General features: G+C 39.5%; 2 protein-coding genes across 4 annotated transcripts in view; one reads left to right on the plus strand and one right to left on the minus strand.

The window, feature by feature from the left end:
- The window catches only part of LOC139155235 (linker for activation of T-cells family member 1-like), a 126519-nt gene extending 111302 nt beyond the window's left edge, over window positions 1–15217 (plus strand). For both annotated transcript variants that reach the window (XM_070730340.1, XM_070730342.1), the window contains exon 13: window positions 15208–15217. The gene's annotated coding sequence lies outside the window, so the exon portion shown is untranslated. The remainder of the gene's footprint in view (window positions 1–15207) is intronic.
- LOC139155230 (hydroxyproline dehydrogenase-like) lies at window positions 4785–21677 on the minus strand. 2 transcript variants are annotated; one of them, XM_070730331.1, is made up of 10 exons: window positions 21294–21677; window positions 20211–20329; window positions 16620–16740; window positions 14045–14128; window positions 13250–13330; window positions 9649–9795; window positions 8799–8965; window positions 7714–7824; window positions 5251–5339; window positions 4785–5147 (listed from the first exon to the last, which is right to left on the minus strand). In XM_070730331.1, exons 1-10 carry the CDS (start codon window positions 21543–21545, stop codon window positions 4978–4980), a joined length of 1341 nt encoding a protein of 446 aa, XP_070586432.1. In that variant the 5' UTR covers window positions 21546–21677; the 3' UTR covers window positions 4785–4977. The 2 variants fall into 2 exon arrangements, with proteins under 2 accessions (XP_070586432.1, XP_070586431.1); XM_070730330.1 differs by having other exon boundaries at window positions 20211–20404.
- Window positions 21678–22568: the final 891 nt, after the last annotated feature.

The raw sequence follows: 22568 nt of genomic DNA on the forward strand, positions 1-22568 counted from the left end.
ACACAATGCACAGGTTAAATGCAGTCCAATTGCTCACCCAATAACTGGGAAATTGAGTCCAATTTTAAAGTCCAGAGAATCCACAAACACAATCCTGAACAGCAAAAAACCACGATCTTGACGAAACAATGAATCAGATAAACTGCCATGAGGCTAAAACACCAGGCTGCACTTTTATTTTATTTATTTATTTATTACTTAGATTTGTATGCCGCCCCTCTCCGAAGACTCTGTAGCACTAATTACAGCAGCCCCACCCAACCACAGGTGGCCTCATTTTCTCTTGTAATAATCCTTCAGTTGTTGTCTTCTATGCATCAATCTACGCATGTGTGGATGTGTCATTAATTCTTGTTCAGAATCCAGGGATGATACAGATGATTGATCTCCTCCTGGGCTGTCTGCTAAACTCCCCTCTTCCCTGTCACTCACACTTCCTTGGTCAGAGGAGTCATCGTTGGCAGATTCCATCAGGAGCAAAACAGGCCTGCAGCAAGTGGATGTTTCTCCCACATCCACCTGCACATTCCTTGAGGCAGGAGCTGGGCCAGAGCTAACCACAACAGGCACATAAAGGAGATGCTTCCTATTTCAACCATTTCAACCAAGCTACTTTTGAATACAGATTTACTGTTCTTCCTGTTGCTTAGGAAAGGGCAAAATTGCAGCATTCTTCTCCATTACATTTCAGCTGCCAATTATTCCAAAATGGCAGTGCCGGTAGCATTTGGCAACTGCTAACGGCCACTGCAAGCATCCCATCCAATACACAAGATGACTTTGGAGATGTAAAAGCTCTTCATTCCTCAAAGAAATGAGGATAGTAGAAACCATGGCTGTGTAAGAAACTTTGTTGGCAGGAACTGTGGAACACCTGTAAGGTACTTACCTTATTTTTTGCAGTATAAGATGCACCTTAGTTTTGGGGGAGGAAAATAGGGGAAAAATAATCTGCCTACCAGGTATTTATATGGCTAGTATCCAGGGGTGGTCTACTGCCCGGACCTGGGTGGTGGTGGGGGCGGGAAGCAGTGTGGTAGTGAAAATGGAGCTCCACCCCAGAGCACTCAATTTACAGTGAAAGATGTTGAAAGAAAAAGCAGGGCGTCCTGCATAAGCCATGCCCACAGTGTGGTAGTAAAAATTTTGGTAGCCCTTCACTGCTAGTATCCTTAGTCTGGTCAGCTTCAGCACATTATTTTATCCCCTGGTTAGCGCTTAAAAAATATTTCTTGGAGGTACAGTGTTCCCTCGATTTTTGCGGGTTCGAACTTTGCAAAACGTCTATACCACGGTTTTTCAAAAATATTAATTAAAAAATACTTCGTGTTTTTTCCCCTATACCACGTTTTTTCCCGCCCGATGATGTCATATGTCATTGCCAAACTTTCGTCTGCCTTTAAAAAACATTTTTTTAATAAACTTTAATAAATAAACATGGTGAATAATAATCTAAATGGTTTCTAAGGGAATGGGAAATTGTAATTTAGGGGTTTAAAGTGTTAAGGGAAGGCTTGGGATACTGTTCATAGCCAAAAATAGTGTATTTACTTCCGCATCTTTACTTTGCGGAAATTCGACTTTCGTGGGCGGTCTCAGAACGCATCTCCCGCGAAAATCAAGGGAACACTGTAGTAGCAATGAAAAAATCCTGCAAGCTGTGAAAATCATTAGCACCTCATTAGGGCTTGGGGGAAAAATCTTCAAAAAAGCTACATTCTGAGTATAAAACAAATTTTAGCTTCTTTTAGTGAGGAAAAATGTGCGCCTTCTGAAAAATACAGTATTTGGAACAGAACCAACAACCCCAAAGCTAGAAAAACCCAACTCTCATTTCTATCTTAATTATAGACAGTGATCGCCCTGTTTTTCTTTTTAATTAAATATTTGTCATTTCAGGATTGCAAAATGCATATTTAAAACAGAAACTATAATATTGTACAAGAAGCCTAGGCAGGAGTGGGCTACTGCCCGGATTGGGGATGCGGAAAATGCAGTGGGGTAGCGAAAATGGACCTCCACCCCAGAGCACCCAATTTGCACTGACAGATGTTGAAATAAAATGTAGGGTGTCCTGCATAAGCCACGCCCATAATGGGGTACTAAATATTTTGGTAGCCCTTAACTGAGCCTGAATGGTGCTTTGTGAAACACTGGTCAGGTATTATTAGGCAGATGCTTCTGTAGAAGCCATTTATTTGAATTCTCCTTCAGCCCCAGGCAAAATATTCAAGGAATATACAGTACTGGAAAGAGGGAACCAGAGGAAAGAAGCCCAGGGTTGTGGTTGCAGAATCTGGGAAGGTTCTGATAAGGACTAGGTTGAACCAAGCCATGGCACATCAGTAAGGAGTCATCATAGGATGTTCCTACAAGATAACTTGGTTCAGAAGCAAAACACTAGAGATAAACTGGAATTGCTAAACACAAATGCCTTGCTGGGAAGCTGGGGATGAGATAAAGGTACCACTGTGAAAACATGTTCTCTAAAAATGATCAACAGAATATCTTCAGTTAATCGTAAGCATGGATGGGCCATAGGACTGGAGATAGCCACAGTCATCTACTCTTGGCCATGGGAAGTTAACAGATGATTCTGACTGTCACGCTCTCTTAGCCCAACCTACTCTGTCTTGAGTGGTATAATATGAACAAAAGACTGGGAAGTGAGTTAAATAACTCAGTTTATATAGGACATTGTGGGAGGGAATAGGTAGATTTCTTAAATTCATTTCAAATCATGGATAAACAACTTGAAATCCATATATACATATACAGTGTTCCCTCGATTTTCGCGGGTTCGAACTTCGCGAATAGCCTATACCACGGTTTTTCAAAAAATATTAATTAAAAAATACTTCGCGGTTTTTTCCCCTATACCATGGTTTTTCTCACATAATGATGTCATACATCATCGCCAAACTAATAATTTTTTCAAATAAATAAAAAAAAAAATTGTTAATAAATAATTATGTTTATAAATATCAGGATCACTAAGTGTCTTATTCAATGGTGAGTACCAGTAATAATGGTGAGTAAATGGTTGTTAAGGGAATGGGAAATGCTAATTTAGGGGTTTAAAGTGTTAAGGGATGGCTTGTGATACTGTCCATAGCCAAAAATGGTGTATTTACTTCCGCATCTCTACTTTGCGGAAATTCGACTTTCGCGGGCGGTCTCGGAACGCATCCCCCGCAAAAAGTGAGGGAACACTGTATTTATGTATATACATACATACATATACATATAAACACACACACACACACACATATGAAGGTCTTGGCATATTCGGGTTTCTTCCCATGTAAGTTTGAGAGATTTCTGGTGACGTTTCGACGATGTCTCACTCGTCATCTTCAGGCTGATGCTTCTGTCCTTGTGCTAGAGTGAACACAGCTGTGATCCCTATTTTTAAAAATGGTATTTCAAGATCACTGCCTGGCAGAAAACCTGTGTTTCTTTGAAAACCTGGCAGAACCCAGGGTTTCCTTTTCTCATTATCTTTGATCAGATCTACCTTCTACTCCCAACTAATGAACAATAAAATCTTCCTTATACAGAATTATCTCAGGCTGCGAGTGGCAAATTTCCAACCATCCAACAACCCGAATTATCAGTCAGCATTTGCAGAGATCAGAAACATTGCCCAACAACTCAAAACATGACCCTGATCAAAATGGTTTTGCTTTTGATTATTGCCCTGAAGGAAAAGGAGATTAAACTGAGAACAGACAGTTCTTGTAACTTGAAAAATATGGAAACTTTTGGAAAAACTCTGCTGAGAACCTGAACATCTGCATTTGAGTGTCACTGCCCAGGAAAAGCATGTGGGCCTGCTGAAATTCCCAGGACCTTGTTTAACCCAGCCTTTTCTAAAGGATTACACTTGCAGGCTGGCTGACTTCCATCAATCACCTTTTTTGAGATTAACAGCTGTGGGAATCAAAACAGCTGCGGCCAGCCATCCTTTCCATCCCATCAAATTATGAAGTGAGGGGGGGCGGTTGTCCAGAAAAGAAGCTGATGATATAAAGGATAAACCAAGGTAATTCCGGTCCCTAGAACTGGAATGCTCCAAAAATTTTGCTTTTAAGCTTAGCCATCACATCACTCTTCATTCCCAGATAATGAAGGCTGCCTAATAAAGGAAGGAGCTTTAAAAACAGACAGATTTTCAGAAAAGGAACATATTTTTAATACAGTACTGCACTAGCACCCAATTTTTCCTACACCACATTTTTTTTCATTGTAGCCCACAGGCAAGAGAAAAATCCCATTTGTCCTGATTACTGTTTAGCAAAACAGCTGGTTTTAATCCAGTTTAGTGCTGCCTATATGTGTGGAAGTCTAGTTTGCTAATACTAAACTTCATTAAGTCCATTATATAAGGGCACAGCCCCCTCCTTTCTCCCTCCCACTCTCATTCTGCCTTGCTTAAACAGGTCAACAGATATTCAAGCTAAAACACACATCAGTTAGGAAGCAGCAGAAATCTGCTGTCAAACATAACAGCTGCAAATGTCAACACAAGTGGTCCACGAAGGCTTGAAGAAGTGTTATGATTTAAATCTTGAATTGAGCCTTGGTGGTATCCTATGTGGTCATGGTATGTGGCCACAAAAAGTATTTAAAGGGGGTCCACAGTGAAGAATAGGTTGAGAACCACTGGAGCAGATCATCAAGGCTTTCCAAAATCAATACTTTTCAGAGTATTATTAAATAACAGTGATTAAGAAAGTTTAAGGAACAGACTTAACACTGACAACAAATAAAACGCTAGATACTTATTCCATCTTTCTTTTTTTAATCGATCTTCTGTAATAGAAAAAAGTGTGGAAACCTCAGTAGAAAAGCACAGGAAGTTTAACAAATGTAATAACGTAATATCTCAACCTCCTGTTAGATCCTTGTTTGGAAGTAACCATGATTCTAGGTGGTGGTGGGGAAAGGGATGGTCTTTAGTAAATGCAAATTACATCAGGGCCTCCTTAAAATCCTCCTCCAAAGCTCCAAACGAAGCAGATCCCGTTCTTTTCGGATCCCCAGCAGCACACTCTGGTTCTCATGAGCACGCCGGATCAGGTAAGGGATTACCTCTTCCACAGATCCATAGGGGATAGATTTGTAGATGGCAAATCCTGCTTGACCTGTGGTTGGCCAGAGGGTGAAAACCAAATTAGAGAAACGAGGTGAATATATCACAGGGAGAAAGTGAGGAAAACAGTCAAGAAGGGCAGGGAGCAAACTCACCTAGCGCCAAGGACACCTGGTCACACATACCCAGCAGCTGCCCAAAGCAAATGGGTCCAGCATTTTTGGCGATGCCCATCTGTGACATCCTTAAGAAAATAAAACAAACACAGACAACAATGGGAATGAATTTATTGTAGAATAGAAAGCATATGCTGACTCAGCTAAAAAGTGCTATTGCTAACAGTTTGTAAACCGCTCTGAGTCTAAGGAGAAGGGTGGCATTAAAAAAATCAATCAATCAATCAATCAATCAAACAAACAAACAAACAAACAAACAAACAAACCAGTGAAGGTGAACCTATGGTACGGGTGTCACAGGTGGCATGCGAAGCCATATCTGCTGGCATGCAAGCCATTGCCTTAGCTTATCTCCAATGTGCATGTGTGTGCCAGCTAGCTGATTTTTGGATTATGCAGAGGCTCTGGGAGTGTGTTTTTGGCTTCCAGAGAGCCTCCAAGGGGATGGGGGAGGGCGTTTTTACCATCCCTCGGCTCCTCCAGGGAAGCCTTTGGAGCCTGGGGAGGGCAAAACATGAGCCTACTGGGTCCACCAGAAGTTGGGAAACAAGCTGTTTCCAGCTTCCAGAGGGCCTCCGGGGGTGGGGGAAGCTGTTTTCACCCTCCCTAGGCATTGAATTATGGGTGTGGGCACTCATGATAGTGCACGCTTTTTCAGCACCCGAGAAAAAAAAGGGTTCATCATCACCAGCTTAAACTGTAAGCCAGAAGTCCGAAATGTGTTCTTTAAAAAGCACCTGAATGACTGAAAAACCTTTATAGACATGGGAACTAGAAGACAATTCTGGAGTCAGCATAAGTTCATTGTCAGGTTTCTACCAAGAAGATAGGTATCCCAAAACCTGCCCATTTCATATATGACAAACAGACCTCATACTTTTGTCTCCTATTTTCCCCACGATAAAAACCTTTCGAGATGGGTTAGGTTGAAAAAGAGTAACTAGTCCAAAGTCACCCAGCCAGCTTTCACGCCTAAGGCTAGCCTAGAACTCAAAGTCTCCTGATTTCTAGGCCAATGCCTTAACCGCTACTAGACCAAACTCATTCTCATGTTGCTGAATGTCAACCCTCAGTATCACAGCTTGTATGACCCAAAGTGACAGATTCTGAGAATTGTGACTCAACAAAATCTTGAGGGCTCTAGGCTCCCTCTGCTATTTTATGCAAATCACAAAGCCATAAATATCAGTTTCATTATTTTTTTTGCCCTAATTTCCCACATGTTTGAGGAGAGCAAATAACTATTTGCCTTTACATGCACACTAATGTTTTTAGGCCTTTAGTTATTTTGACCTTTCTCTCTCTGTTGTGTTAAAGTGGAAAACATGTCAATGTTTGCGAGTCTGCGGAGAGGGGCGGCATATAAATCCAATAAATCTAATCTAAATCTAATCAGTGCTTTGAACATAAGCTTTGTTGCTTCTGGTCCAAACCTCTGCTAAAGGCAGGAGATCTTGTACCATCCTGGTGAAATGATTATCCAGTCTGTTTTTCTAAATGCCCAATGATGGAACGCCCACCATCCTGGAAGGCAAGCTATTCCATTGATTAATTGTTCGCACTGTCAAAAAATGTATCCTTATTTCCAAGTTAGATCTTTCTTTAATAAGCTTTCACCCGTTGGTTCTGGCGCTTTGTAGAAGTCAATCCTCTCTTTCCTATGAGAGCTTCTCAAGTACTGGACGATGAATGCCTTATCAGTCTTCAGCTATATGGGCAAATCCCCAGAATTCTGAGCAATGTCACTACTGACTAAACAAGATTAAAGTTTACAAATCTGGAGAGCATATGACTGGGGAACCACTGATCTAAATGAAATTTTGCAGGGTTCCCAGCTAATTGCCTTATTTCTTTCTCTTGGCTTTCAGTTTTTCAGTTTGCTTCTTGTGCATGCAATTTCTTGTACAGATAATTTAAGGAGGTAGAAAGGATTTGGTCACAGAATCATGCAGCATCAATCAATCAATCAATCAATCAATCAATCAATCAATCAGAATGGAGCTGGAAGGGACCTTGGAGATCTACTAGTCCAACCCCCTGTTCAAGCAAGAGACCATATACCATTTCAGACAAATGACTCTCCAGTCTCTTCTTAGACCTCAAGTGACGGAGCAAGCTATTCTATTGGTTCATTGTTTCTCCTAAATTCCATTAAATTGATTAGTTCCCATCCATTGTTTCTTGTCTTTCCCTCTGGTGCTTTGAAAAATAAATTGACTCCCTCCTCTTTATGTCATCCTCTCAAATGCCGGAATCCTGCTATCATTAGTCCTTCTTTTCTTTAGACTAGCCAAGTCCTGCAACCATTCTTCATATATTTTAGTCTCCATGCCTTTAATTATCTTAATTGCTCTTCTCAGCACTTTTTCAAAGTCTCGACATAGTTTTTGTAGGTGATGTGTTATTACACCATTCCGCCTCACCTCTCTTTCACTACTATACCTTTGCACAGCATGGGTCACAGAGGCTTCATTATGTGTGGCCACAATCATCTCGAATCTTTCCTTGACCTGAGAAACTTGGTCCAAGCCAAACTCCAAACAACTCCGGTAACTGTTTGCCAAGGAAAATGAAAATAGATGAGGGGGAAATGTTACTACAGAAGGAAATTCCCAACAGAAATCTTAATAATAATAATAATAATAATAATAATAATAATAATAATAATAATAATACTGTAATTCTCTCTACATGGGGCTACCTTTGAAAAGTGTTCGGAAACTTCAGATCGTGCAGAATGCAGCTGCAAGAGCAATCATGGGCTTCCCAAGATATGCCCATGTTACACCAACACTCCGCAGTCTGCATTTGTTGCCGATCAGTTTCAGGTCATAATTCAAAGTGTTGGTTATGACCTATAAAACCCTTCATGGCATCGGACCAGAATATCTCCGGGACCACCATCTGCCGCACGAATCCCAATGACCAGTTAGGTCCCACAGAGTTGGCCTTCTCCGAGTCCCGTCGACTAAACAATGTCATTTGGCGGGACCCAGGAGAAGAGCCTTCTCTGTGACGGCCCTGACCCTCTGGAACCAACTCCCCCCGGAGATCAGAACTGCCCCCACCCTCCTTGCCTTTTGTAAAGTTCTTAAGACCCATCTCTACCGTCAGGCATGGGGGAACTGAGACATCTCCCCCGGGCCTATACAGTTTATACATGGTATGTTTATGTGTATGCTTGCTTTTAATAATGGGTTTTTTAGTGTTTTTTAAATTATTAGATTTGTTCTTACATTGTCTTTGTTATTGTTGTGAGCCGCCCCGAGTCTACGGAGAGGGGCAGCATACAAATCTAATAAATAATAATAATAACAACAACAACAACAGCAGCAGCAGCAGCAACGGCAACAATAACAATTGTTGTTGTTGTTATTATTATTATTATTATTATTATTAATTATATTTGTATGTTGCCCCTCTCTGAGGACTCGGAGCGGCTCACAGCATGACAAAACTAATACGCAGCATGACAAAACTAAGGCTCAAAACAGAAGAACTGTTCTAATGAGAAAAATAATCCTCACTTTTCATTGGTAGCTTCCCAGCTGGGCTGTACAGGATCAGGGTACCCCTTTTCCTTTGCCAATTTCCGTTCTTTGTTCAGATAAGCCCCCCGGACCAGCTTTACTCCAAAGCATACCCCCAAATGTTCTGCAAGGGCCACATCATGCTTCAGACGCTCCAGAGTGTCCTGGAGGAAAACTAAACCAGTTAACAAACAAACAAAGTGCTATGGAATATTTTTAAAAGTGCCCTAGCACAGTAAAAGGCTGCAAATTTTTTTACTACTGTGGGCGTGGCTTATTTTATGGATGTGACTTGCCAGCCATGTGGCCAGTGGGAGTGGCTTGATGATCATGTGACCAGGGGGGCTTAAAGGTCATGTGACTGGCTTAAAGGTAGCCAACTTGACGTCACTCACATCAAGGGTTTGGGCTAGGGTGCCTGGCCTCTCGTCACCTCAAAGAGTACAATTTCCCTATCTATTTACTATTACTGAACCTCCAAAATATATTTAATTCTGTGTATATATGCCATATGTGTAGATACATATTACACACAGGCACACAAAAATATACATTATCTATTATAAAAACTGTATCCATATGTAAACACACACATGCACACACGCACAGCTTTTCTAAAATTATACACATTCAACCTTATTTACTGCAATAGGAAAAACATACCCAAACCCCAGAAGGGAAAAAAATATATCAAATTTTTTCTACCGGTTCTGTGTACCTGACCATACTTGTAGGAGCCCATCAATGCCCTACCACCACTTATTTTTTCTGAGTGCATTTTTTAAAAATTCCCAGGCAGTGTGGTGAATAAAATACACAGGAGGGAAGATTCTAGGAATAGACCCACCTTGAGATATGCTTGATATGTGTTCCAAATCCAAGGCTTTTGAGTGTTCCAAGTAGCCATCATTGCGATGGTGACTAAGGTCAAGGCAGGATTGATATAAGTGTATTCTGCATCTACCAAAACACGGACTCCTTTTTCTACAGCATACTACATGGAGAGAAGAAAGGCCACATGATTTATAAAGAAGACACTGGCCTTCGGGTATTGGGGTTGCTGAAGATTTTACCTAGTTCCATTCAATCCCCCAGAAACCTATCAAGATTTAAGAATATGTTATTATATAGCAAAGAACTACAGGTTCCTTTGCAAAATCCAACTGTGAAAACAGACCTCTGTAAGGCATTTTCTCCCAACTATTGAGATGTGGAACATTATGTTGCAGATGGATATCTTCAAGTAGCAGCCAAAGAATCAAATATATGGTGAAGAGTTTAGAATTTATAAATGCACTTAGTTAAAACTTGGGCTACACTCTGGTATAATGTTCATCTTTGTTTTTGACAAAGCTACAAAAAAAACCTTGTCTCTTTGCTCCCATCTAATGGTAATATGATTTTATGTAGCCAAAATTGTATTCTTGATCTTCACCTAATTTACCTATTGCTGCTGGATAGGTAAGGCATATTTGATTATCTGAAATAAACTAAACCAGGTAAGGTTTAAAACTGAGATGGGTACTTATGCTCTGCAAAAATTTTGGATTACAGCTCTCAAAATGACATGGGCCGTTTTGGCTAGACTGTATGGTAGTATTTCTTCTTCTTCTTCTTCTTCTTCTTCTTCTTCTTCTTCTTCTTCTTCTTCTTCTTCCTCCTCCTCCTTTTCTTCTTCTTCTTCTTCTCCTCCTCCTCCTCCTTCTTCTTCCTCCTCCTTCCGCGTCCTCCTCCTCCTCCCGCGTCCTCCTCCTCCTCTTTCTCCTCCTCCTCCTTCTTCTCCTCCTCCTCCTTCTTCTTCTCCTCCTTCTCTTCCTCCTCCATGTTGAAGGAGGTGGACATCTCTACTTCTTTTCTTACATGGTTCCGTTCTTTAACATGTGATAAAGTCAATCATCTGTGAAACCTTGCTATTTTCCCAAGTTTAATCCATACTGATTTCTGGATGGTTTCCCACCAGCTGATGACATTCAGAAAGCAGAAGAGTCACACCAACTGTTTTGCTTCACACAAATTACACCCATGTCATCAGGATATGCAGCAGCAACCCAAACAAAAGGCGATGGATGGAAATTAACTATGGAACTAAGAGAGAGAGGAAACGGGGTATTACAAAATTTGGGCTAGATGGTATAATTGGCTCGAGAAGAAAAGCAAAATTAATGTATAAATTTAAATAAGAATGAAGTATGTGAAGAAATGAAATAAAAAAAGAAAGAGGAAATATGAGAGATTAAACTTCAAACTCAAGTGATTGAAACATAATGTATATAGTGTATATAATTATGAATAAGAGTATGGAATTATAGGATAATAGATAGTAGTATACTGTACATATATTGAATAAGGTGGGGGAAAATGTTTTCAGTATATAACAATAGCCAGAACTAGGAAAATGTGGAAATTAGAAGGAAATTATGATGGCATAAAGCTGTATCAATGGAATTATATTTGACATATATGTGATGTACATGTTTGTTTTGTATGTTGTATTGTTTGTTTGTCTTGTTGTTTTTGTTTTTAATTGGAAAATTGCAATTTATTTTTTTTAAAGGCAAAAGATGCAGGATATAAAGATCACCAAAGGGGAAGAGCCAATATTATGCTGAGGAGTTTTTTGCTGACCCAAGAATGGGAAAGAACTCAATAGAAGGGAAAAGGCCCGTGTGAGCCATACGTCTCATCCTGTTCAATCCAAACGTTTCTCTAATTTCTCATTGCAACTGCAATCCTTTGTGATTCTTCTCTGTAACCAAAATATTGCCAACTTTTTTTTTGCCTTGCTTCTGAATCTGAGTTTTTATCCTTCGTGGGAAGGATGACACCCCGCAACTCAAGGAATGCATTGGGGCCAATACACCAAGACTGAAAAACATTCTGGCTACTGAAGTAGACAATCTCCCAATCACTTTTCTCCATCAGTGAAATGAGGATAAACAAATAGAAAACTGATGGATGTTTTAGCCTTCTGCACAAAAGATAGAAGGGCATATTGAAGGGCCAGGATTCTGATCATGAGGTTGTGATTGCCATCTTTACTTTTTAAATGCCACTATGGAGGCTCATTCCATGTAATGGTAAGACAAAGGCTGATTTTGATGGCTAAGGAATGTATGTTAGCAGCAGTGAGGGGCTACCAAAATTTTTACTACCACACTTTGGGCATGGCTTATACAGGACGCCCTGCATTTTCTTTCAGTGCAAACTGGGTGCTCTGGGGTGGAGCTCCATTTTCCCTACCCCCCTGCATCCCCCCTCCCATCTGGGCAGTAGCCCACCTCTGATTAGTGGTAATATGCTGCAACGTCTTGCCTGTCGGCGACTACTTCAGCTTCAACCACAACAACACAAGAGCACACAACAGATTTAAACTTAATATTAACCGCTCCAAACTTGACTGTAAAAAATATGACTCCAGTAACCGAGTTGTCGGAGCGTGGAACTCCATAGTGTCATCCCCAAACCCCCAACACTTTATCCTTAGATTATCTACGGTTCACCTATCCAGATTCCTAAGAGGTCAGTAAGGGGCGAGTACAAGTGCATTAGAGTGCCTTCTGTCCCCTGTCCTATTGCTCTCCTATATCTACTATACCTTTCTTCTATTCCTATATCTCTTCTTCTATTCTTTCATTGATATGTTCTATTACTACATCTTCTATTCTATTATTTCTTAGATATATTTTACTATGAGTATCTCCTCCATAACCTTCATCATGTATTTTACTATGTGTATATAGATATATACCCACTAAAACCCTCATTTATTGGGCAAAATAAATAAATAAAAATAAATAAATATTTGCTATAAGGTTAAGTCTCCCTCCAAAGGACAACAACTGAGTTCATGCTGAGTTAAAATAATAATAATAATAATAATAATAATAATAATAATAATAATAATAATAAATAATTTATTAGATTTGTATGCTGCCCCTCTCCAAAGACTCAGGGCGGCTCACAACAAAAATAAACAATGCGATACAAATGCAATGATTTAAAAAAACTATAACTAAAAACCCAATATCATTAAAAACAATCAATACTAATAAAAAAAATCAGTTTGGCTCAGCCCAATTATAGATCTGTTGTTGACAACACAGGTTATAAATCTGCAATTCAATAGTGATAGCACTTATATACCACTTCACAATCCTCCCTAAGCAGTTTACAGAATCAGCATATTGTCCCCAATAATCTGAGTTCTCATTTTGCCATTCTTTGGAAGAATGGAAGACTGAAAAAGTCTTGAGCTGGTGAGAATCAAACTGCTAAACTTGCAGTCAGCCAGCAGTCAGCAGAAGTGGCCTGTAGTACTGCATTCTAACCAGTGCGCTACCACAGCTCATCAAGTTTTAATACTGCTGCCAGAACGAGTTATATTTTCACAATTTCACGGCCTAAACCAATATAAAAGTCATGGATGAAACTTTAGTTTGGTTTGGTACCTGTGCTACAGAATTCAGGCGCCTCAATGATTTTTGGAAATGCTGGTTTTCTTCTTGGGACAAGCAGTTGAAGGACACTTCCTGGTGGTAATGGAAGAGAACAGACAACATATACATTGAAAAAAACAACTCTTTGTCCATAGATTAAGTGAAAAGGGTAGAAATGAGCCTAGAAAGTTTAGAACTAAGACGCCTTAAACAAGATCTAAGTATTGCCCACAAGATCATATGCTGCAACGTCCTGCCTGTCGGCGACTACTTCAGCTTCACCACAACAACACAAGAGCACACAACAGATTTAAACTTAATATTAACCGCTCCAAACTTGACTGTAAAAAATATGACTTCAGTAACCGAGTTGTCAAAGTGTGGAACTCATTACTGGACTCCATAGTGTCATCCCCAAACCCCTAACACTTTACCCTTAGATTATCTATGTTTGACCTATCCAGATTCCTAAGAGGTCAGTAAGGGGCGAGTACAAGTGCACTAGAGTGCCTTCCGTCCCCTGTCCTATTGCTCTTCTATATCTCCTATACCTTTCTTCTATTCCTATATCTCTTCTTCTATTCTTTCATTGATGTGTTCTATTCCTATATCTTCTCTTCTATTCTTTCTTAGATATATTTTACTATGAGTATCTCCTCTATAACCTTCATCATGTATTTTACTATGTATATATAGATATATACCCACTAAAACCCTCATTGTGTATTGGACAAGATAAATAAATAAATAAATAAAATAAATCAAACAGGGAAACAGAAGAGAAAATGTGAAAGGGGACTTCCTCACATGTCCTGACAAGGCAGCAATGACTCTTTCAATGCTGAGGTCCGATATTCCCTCCTTGTTTTGCAAACAGAGGGTAATTGTTTTCTGCAAAGAGAGAGAGAACAAAAGCATCCTAAATAAAATCAGAGTAATTGTCTTCATTCTCATTCCGTACTGCAGAATTAGGAACCATAATGATCACTATATTTTTATAGGCAAGAGAATGTAGATAGACCTCGATTTACAACCACAATACATACAGCCGCCCCGAGTTTGCGGAGAGGGGCGGCATATAAATCCAATAAATCTAATCTAATCTAATCCCATAACATCTGTTGCTAAGTGAGACATTTGTTAAGTGGGTTTTGTCCCATTTTACAACCTTTATTGCCAGTTATTAAATTAGATGGTTATTAAGTGAATCTGTCTTCCCCTTGACTCTGCTTGTCTGGCCACAAAAGGTGACCACGTGATCCCAGGACACTGCAAACGTCATAAATATAACCCAGTTGCCAAGGGTCCAAATTTTGAACACCTGTTCATGGATATGTTGCAATGGTAGTAAATGTGAAAAACAGACATAAGTCACTTTTTTCAATGTCTTTGTCATTTTGAATGGTTACAACAGTTCATTAAATGATCATTAAACCGGTCAATAAGTGAATTATTGTAAATGGTGGACTACCTGTATTATAGCTTTGTGATTTGAAAATTTTTCACTTAAATCTCCTTCCCGTTAGCTGAAATCTAGCACGCTTCCAGTCTCTCTTTGTTTTATTTTATTCCAGCAAAATGGTCACTAAGTGAATCATGAGACTAAGACATACTGCTATGATTACTGGTTGCTGGTGTCTCATTTATATAACAGTTTTCTCTTGCAGCAACTCCAGTGTGAAGTTGTTAGGCACAGATATTGGGGCATAAGTAATTGGAACATTATTTTTTTTACTATTGTTTACTAGCATTTAATATTGTTGTATTTGTGAATGATCTCTGTCTCAGGTAGTTGCTGTATGAGAATTGACTGTGCTTGATTGGAGGTAGACCATGTTTATCAACAAACTTACATTGCCGCTAAAAAAAACCCTTTAACAATTACTTCTTTCTTTTATGACAATTGCAGCTGTCTCCATGGATACATGATTGACATTTAGGTGCTTCATACCAACTTTCAACAAGCAGAATAAAAGGAGAAGCCAACAGTAAAATTGCAAGTCATGGTAATGTGATCTCACTTAACAATCTACAATGATAAATTAATAACTGAATGGGAAATGACGTTGTTAAGTCCATCATGATGGTGACTTGCTTAACAATCATATCACATAATGACAGCTCCAGTAAGTAAGGACTATAGGGTTATTTTTCCTGAAGTGCTGAATAAAGGGTGGGGGGAAGAAAGGAATGAATCCATCATGAACTTTATCAATATTAAGACATAGGGACTTGTCATAGGGACTTGTCAATTTCAATTCTGGGAATTGAAGTCCATGTGTCTTCAACTTGTCAAGGTTAAGAAACATTGCCATAATATACTAAAGCAGTGTTTCCCAACCTTGGCAACTTGAAGATATCTGGACTTCAACTCTCAGAATTCCCCAGCCAGCATTTGCTGGCTGGGGAATTCTGGGAGTCAAAGTCCAAATATCTTCAAGTTGCCACGGTTGGGAAACACTGTACTAAACCCATTCAGCCCTGATTTAATCCTTTTTGCTGGCACGGTAACTGAGTCAAAGATCACATTTGGGGAGGGGGGATATAATCTCTCCATCCAATGTTTTGGGAAGAGGTATTTAATATCTCATGCACCCTTCAATCAAAAGAGCAAGGTCTCAGCTTCATAATAGTGATAGTGTCTCCTCAGTTTAATAGGACACAATAAGCATGGCTAAATTGGCCACATCAGCCAATCCATAACTGAAAATCATGTTCCACTCTGCCGGGTCTTAATACTGAGTGCTCAATGGAGTAGCTGGTATTTATACCTTCTCTTTCATTTTAGGTTGTTTACCCGGGGGCGGGGAGTGAGGAGGTAGGAGGACTTGGTAATGCCAACTGCCTGGGTTTAATGCTTGCACGGCAAAACTAATTATGTTAATATTGTCTTCAAAGCAGGGGTGGGCTCCAGCCAGAACGCTAAATTGGGCTTGCCGCCGCAGATCATGAATGCTTGTGGGACCGGCACAATTTTGCTTCTGCACCTGTGGAGATAGCAAAATCGCGCATGGAGCCGCAGGTGCGCCCATTTTTCGGCATGCGCAGAAGCAAAACAACCTCACCAAAACATGGGTGCATCTGCAGTTCCGTGCGCAATTTTGCTATCTCCACAGGTGCAGTTGTTTTTTTAAATTGGATTGTTACATGTTGTTTTTTATCATTGTTGTTAGCTGCCCCGAGTCTGCGGAGAGGGGCAGCATACAAATCCAATAAATAATAATAAAAATAAAAAGCAAAACCGCGCTGGCCCTGCAAGCACTCACAAGCCGTGGTGGCAAGCCCAATTTAGCATTCCGGCTAGCAGCCCACCCCTGCTTCAAAGCATAAATTAACTCCATGCTCCCAACAGCTACTGCTTGAGATATCCCAAAATACTCACACAGAGTTCAGCTGCCATCAGGGCCGTCACCTTCAGTTGCATCATGGGATTGGGAGCACTCCCCACCGAGAGATCCAGGCAGGTAATCATGGATTGAGCATTCTTGTCATACCACCCTTCCCTGGTGAGAAGAGTGCAGAAAAGGGAGCTTTGGAACCCTTTCAGATGTGGGTTTCGGTATTTCTGTTGCTTGTTCACCAACTGTTACTTATCTTATGCCATTTATTTCTCTGGATTTGGTTTCACGTGATTGCTATGCGAGTATATGATAGAATGTTGCATCTGTTGGCATGATGTCAAGTTTAAGATGGGTGGACTTCATTTCCCAGAATCCCCACACTGACTGGGGAATTCTAGGAGTTGAAGTTCGCCCATGGCCATCTTGCTCATTATTTATTTATTTATCCTAGAGAAGCTCCTATGGGTTTTCTTTTTTAAGCAAGATTTCAGAAATGCTTTGCTGTTGCCTTTTGCAGGGCTGAGTTAAGAATTGACCCAAGGTCCCCCAGCTGACATTGTGCCAAAAATGGAACTAGAATTCACAGTCTTCCAGTTTCGGGCCTGATGTCTTAACCATCACACCAAATATATGAGGATACAGTGTTCCCTCGATTTTCGCGGGTTCGAACTTCACGGAAAGTCTATACCACGGTTTTTCAAAAATATTAATTAAAAAATACGTTGCGGGGGTTTTCCCTATACCACGGTTTTTCCCACCCGATGATGTCATATGTCATCACCAAACTTTCGTCTGCCTTTAATAAATATTTTTTTAAATAGGTTTTAATAAGTAAGCATGGTGAGTAATGATCTGAATGGTTGCTAAGGGAATGGAAAATTGCAATTTAGGGGTTTAAAGTGTTAAGGGAAGGCTTGTGATACTGTTCATAGCCAAAAACAGTGTATTTACTTCCGCATCTCTACTTCGCGGAAATTCGACTTTCGCGGGCGGTCTCGGAACGCATCCCCCGCGAAAAGTGAGGGAACACTGTATATTGTCTAGGAACTCTGAAGATCCTAGGGAAGGAAACAGGCTAGGAAAGTCTGGTTTATAATGATAGAGGTGATTTATATTACTTAACGATGAGATTATGAGTAACACGTAACCAGGAAAATCTCCCAGGAAAAATCAAAATTGTTGGAAGAAAGGAAACGATATTTCTATTCAAATAAGAACAAGCTTTATTTGACGGGTCATTTGAAGTAGTTGGACTTTCTTTCCTCTACTCAGAATTTTTTTTTAATTATTCTCATTTTTTTCTAGTTTTGAGTAACAGGGTTCCATGTATTACATCAAAGCTTACTGTAGTTAAAGTGTGAGAAATTACTCTTAACACATGATAACCACTTCCTCAGACAGAAACGCCGGAAGAGGATGTATGAATCATGTTTCCCTTCTTAAGCTGAAAATTTGTGGGACTCTTTTCACCTTTTCAGAAGATGTGTGAGCTCTCCATATCACTATAAAACACCCCCTCACTGATTTACAACCCACAATCTGCCAGCTAGCACATTTGTTGTACTGTAAAGCAACCTTCCCCTTCCAATGTCCACCAGATGAATTGGGAAACATCTACCATTATGTCCCAGTTAGCAAATCCAGGAGATGATGGTGGATAATGTTTGAAGAATGGTATAATACAGGAAATGAGATTCACTCTTTATTTATTACTAAAATAGTTATAATACCCTTAAATATTGGGAAGGGGTACGTAGAGGCAAGACTAATGCATTTACCAGTATAACTTTAAAAAAAAAAGAACTTGAAACAAAATTTTATGCCTTTACAGTATGCAAAAATTTGGAGCTGCTGTGTGTACATCTTTCATGACCCCAAAAAATAATAAAGGTTCTAAAATAAATCCCAAACGTTCAGAAGTCCCCGAATTTATTCTTTTTCTGCACATATGTATTCTTCTAGGTACAATTTCTCTGTCTGTTAATTCCCTCCCCCCCACCCTAGAATTGCCTCTACTATATTAACTCTGGTCTTGTATTTGCAATTACTATACACTTGTACTGTTTTGGGTGTAAGGAAATGTAACTATCAGCGTGTAGCAAAAAGTTAAAAAAAATGGGGGGAAAAAACCCACACTTATAGTAAAACCCCTTCAAATGAGGAAAAGTCAATTAATCACAAGTTTCAGATCTGCACAACAAATAATCTACAGGATCTCAAATTTCATTTCAGGTCATAGAGACACGAGCATAGTAGCAGGGTTAAGTAGATCAAGCTTGCTGTCTAAAGTGGCATATATTTATTATCTCAGTTATTTATCAAGCAACTATTTAAAGCTCAGGTTGTACATTTATAATAAAATTGAAATAAGATTCTGTGGTCATCTGGTCAAGAATTTCAAAGGCATCATGTTAGGTGAGCCATCTTAGCAGCATGGACAAAAGTAAAAGATTTTTAGGGGAATCTTGGTCTGATTCTCATCATTAGAGGCATTGGTGCATCCAAAGGTCATGAATTTGGGGAAAGTAACTATGTATAGAGATATTTTAAATGAAGAAGGGGATATAAAATGTAAGAAAGAGCTACAAGAGGAAGGGATTGAACTGGAATGGTGGGCATATCTGCAGATAAAATCATGATATTTAAAAGATAAAAAAGAAGGGGTTATTGAGAAGGAACTAAGAGTGATAGATAAAATTTAGCTAGGACCAGAGGATAGGATGATAAAGAAAATTTCCCAATATTTATTAGAATCTAAAATGGAAGAAGAACAAGTTTAAGGAAGCCATGGTTATTTGGGCTTAAAAGTTTGGATATAACATTAATTTGGATAAATGGCAAGAGTTATGGGATAAGAACAGAAAACTGACCTTGGCTACAGCCTATTTTAGAAATTTTATATAAAATGTTTTACAGTGGCACATCTCACCAACAAGATTAGCGAAAATGGATAGAAAACTTTCAGCGCAATGTTGGAAATGTAAAAAGCCAAAAGTTCTTACCATCATATATGATGGTTGTGTAAAAAAGCAACTGAATTTTGGCATTAGGCTAAGACATGGTTAGAAGAGACATTAAATAAGGACATAGGTATGAAACCAGAATTGTTTTTACTAGGAATCATCAATGAGAAATATGAAAAAGGACAGGTATACTACATATAACAACTGCAGCAAGATTGATTTATGTGCAATGCTGGAATAACGACCGAACTCCATCGGAAGAAGAAATAATGGAAAAATATTGACATGTGCAGAAAAGGACAGACTAACTTTAGAGACGAAAGACAAGGGGGAGACAGAATACTTTGAAATATGGGATACATTGTATCAATGGATAGGAAAAAAGTCAGAGAAGTAGAGATTAATGATTTGAAAAAGGGAAATTAGGTAAGGTTTAGATATATGTAAATAAATAACGATGCGGGATATATATGTAAGATCAAAATAGCAATGTATGCTGATAGTATTTGTTGGTTTGTAAATATTATGTAAAGAAATTACCAAAGAGTGTGGTCAAAAATAAAAAGAATTGGCAGATGAGTTAGACCACTTTGTCTTATCTTTTTCCATCTGTACAAAAAATCCTCTACTACTAGACTGCCTATCATCCCTTCCTTCGCCTATACTTACCCTTCTTTTTCCTCCCCTACATCTTCTTCTATGGGGACAGCAAGGAGAGGCCGGACCCCCAAGTGTTGGAGTCGCTGCAGTGTTTCTTTAATCTCTTTGTGAGTCTCACCAGCCACAAACTGCCCATACAAAGTAAGACGAAGTGCAGAGGTCCAGAGACGACGTCCCAAAATGCGACGGGTGAAAGAAAGGAGCTTGGAGAACAAAGAGAAATAGAAGATATGCGGGCAATTTTATGATGGGAAGCTGTATTTACTTGGAAAGAGAACCCTGAGTAAGGCTACCACATTTGGCCTAAAAAAAATCCAGATAATGGAAACAAAGAGTTTTCTATATCCCTTTTCCTCTAGTGATTTTCATTATTTATTTGTTTTGTCAAGTACATATTGGTGGCATACAAAGATATAATAATATTTATATACATGATACTAGTAAAAGAGAAACATTAGGTCAAGGGATGGAAAGCACTCTGGTGCACTTAGGCAAGCCCCTTTATCTGGATTTTTGTAGACTCAATATGGCCGTCCATCTTCAGATACCTAAGAAGTTAATAGATGGTCTATAGATTAACTGTTAACAAATTAATTACTACAGATCATTTATTCCAATAAGAATATAATTTGTGCATCTGAACAATGGACTTTAGTCCGCCAAAACAATGTCTCCCAATTGCCAATTGTCAGTTTTAACACCAATTATTAACTTGCAATCTATGCAATAAGTTGTCGTAACTATCTTCAATCATTTGTGCAAGTGTCACAAATAACTTATGACTTATTTTGCACAAATTACTCAGTTCATAATTTATTCTAGAAACTCTTATCACCTTCCCAATCAATAGAGCACTCAGTTCAGGTCATTGGGGTAAATTCCAGAGTCATTCCCATATGGAAAGGTAACAAGGGAACTTCCAAAATTTAATTAGTGAATTTACATGTTTAATCATTTAAACTGATCTCCTGTTAAGATCATTAAAATTATTCTCTGGTACATCCTTCCAACCGCACATCATAGAAACCCAAGATCGCAGATGAGAATTGAGACAAAACGGATTAAGAGTTAGGTCAGAAGTCAAAATCTCACCTTAGGTGCTTTCTGCACCAGCCATGGAGAAGAGCAGAGAAAGAAGACCAGTAGTCCACGACTGAGTTCCCATTTGGTCTTGAGGCGGAAAACCTTCCCATCATCCAGGTTCAGTGAATTAGAAGAAGATTGGGGTTTCTTTGAAGTGGTTTCGGGGACTGTTTTGGAATATGAGGATTTCTGGGTTGTCACCTGGGGGCTCCAGAGGATTAATACCCTCCGATGCAAGAAACGAGCCCCACAATGCAGCATGTCGCCAGCTCAGTCTGAAGGTCACAGTGCCACCTTTGAGAATGTAGCATCTGGCGTTTATCCCATTGCGCATGGGAACAAACTGGAAAGATGGAGAGGGTGGAGGAGAGAGTGCAAACACAGGCCAGTAAGGTGCAGTTTCAGCACATTATTGGGGGTAAGTGGGAAGCAATTCACCAGGGCAGAAAACCTGCTAAGGAGAAGTCATTCATTAACATCAAGATTCCTGGCATTTCAACCTTATTGGCTTATTCCATTCTTTTTCTGCAACTTTCCAGATCTGTTCAATTTCACATTCTATAATTCCCAGCTGTTATGTTAGATGGGAGAGTATGGAAGGTGAAAGGCCAAAACACCTGAAGGCCACAAATTAGGGAAGGCTGCTTCATCCTATAAGATTCTAGCTTCTTTAGAATGGAAGTCAGCACCGATATTCCTCCAAATTGAGTCAAATTATATTGTAGAGCATATATTGACTTACATCATTAATTTACTAACTTACCAGGATTGTTAAGAATCAAAAACATTGCATGAGTTGATTTTCAGGTATTTTTCATATTTTTCTGTTTATCAAGAGCACAGTGGCTATGAAAATGTCCAAAGATATTTCACCAGAAGAGCCCTTCACTCCTCCACTCGAAACAGAAAACCCTACGAAAATAGACTAACAATCCTTGGTCTATAAAGCTTAGAACTACGGCGCCTAAAACACGATTTAAGTATTGCTCACAAGAGCATATGCTGCAATGTCCGACCAGTCAATGACTCCCTCTGCTTCAACCGCAACAACACAAGAGCACGCAACAGAGTCAAACTTAATATTAACCGTTCCAAACTTGACTGTAAAAAATATGACTTTAACAATCGAGTTGTCGAAGCGTGGAACTCATTACCGGACTCAATAGTGTCAACCCCCAACCCCTAACATTTCTCCCTTAGACTATCCACGATTGACCTCTCCAGGTTCCTAAGAGGTCAGTAAGGGGCGTACATAAGTGCACTAGTGTGCCTTTCATCCCCTGT

Source organism: Erythrolamprus reginae, unplaced genomic scaffold (assembly GCF_031021105.1).
Source record: "Erythrolamprus reginae isolate rEryReg1 unplaced genomic scaffold, rEryReg1.hap1 H_1, whole genome shotgun sequence".
NCBI lineage: Eukaryota > Metazoa > Chordata > Lepidosauria > Squamata > Dipsadidae > Erythrolamprus > Erythrolamprus reginae.

Bases quoted from the DNA above. Each gene is read 5' to 3' on its own strand.
- LOC139155230 (XM_070730330.1), bottom strand. From the start codon at position 21,545: ATGCTGCATTGTGGGGCTCGTTTCTTGCATCGGAGGGTATTAATCCTC. The intron at 8,966-9,648 runs GTGGGTCTATTC...GTTTTCCTCCAG, and splicing joins CATATCAAGCATATCTCAAG to GACACTCTGGAGCGTCTGAA. The intron at 7,825-8,798 runs GTGAGGATTATT...CTTGGCAAACAG, and splicing joins TGGGAAGCTACCAATGAAAA to TTACCGGAGTTGTTTGGAGT.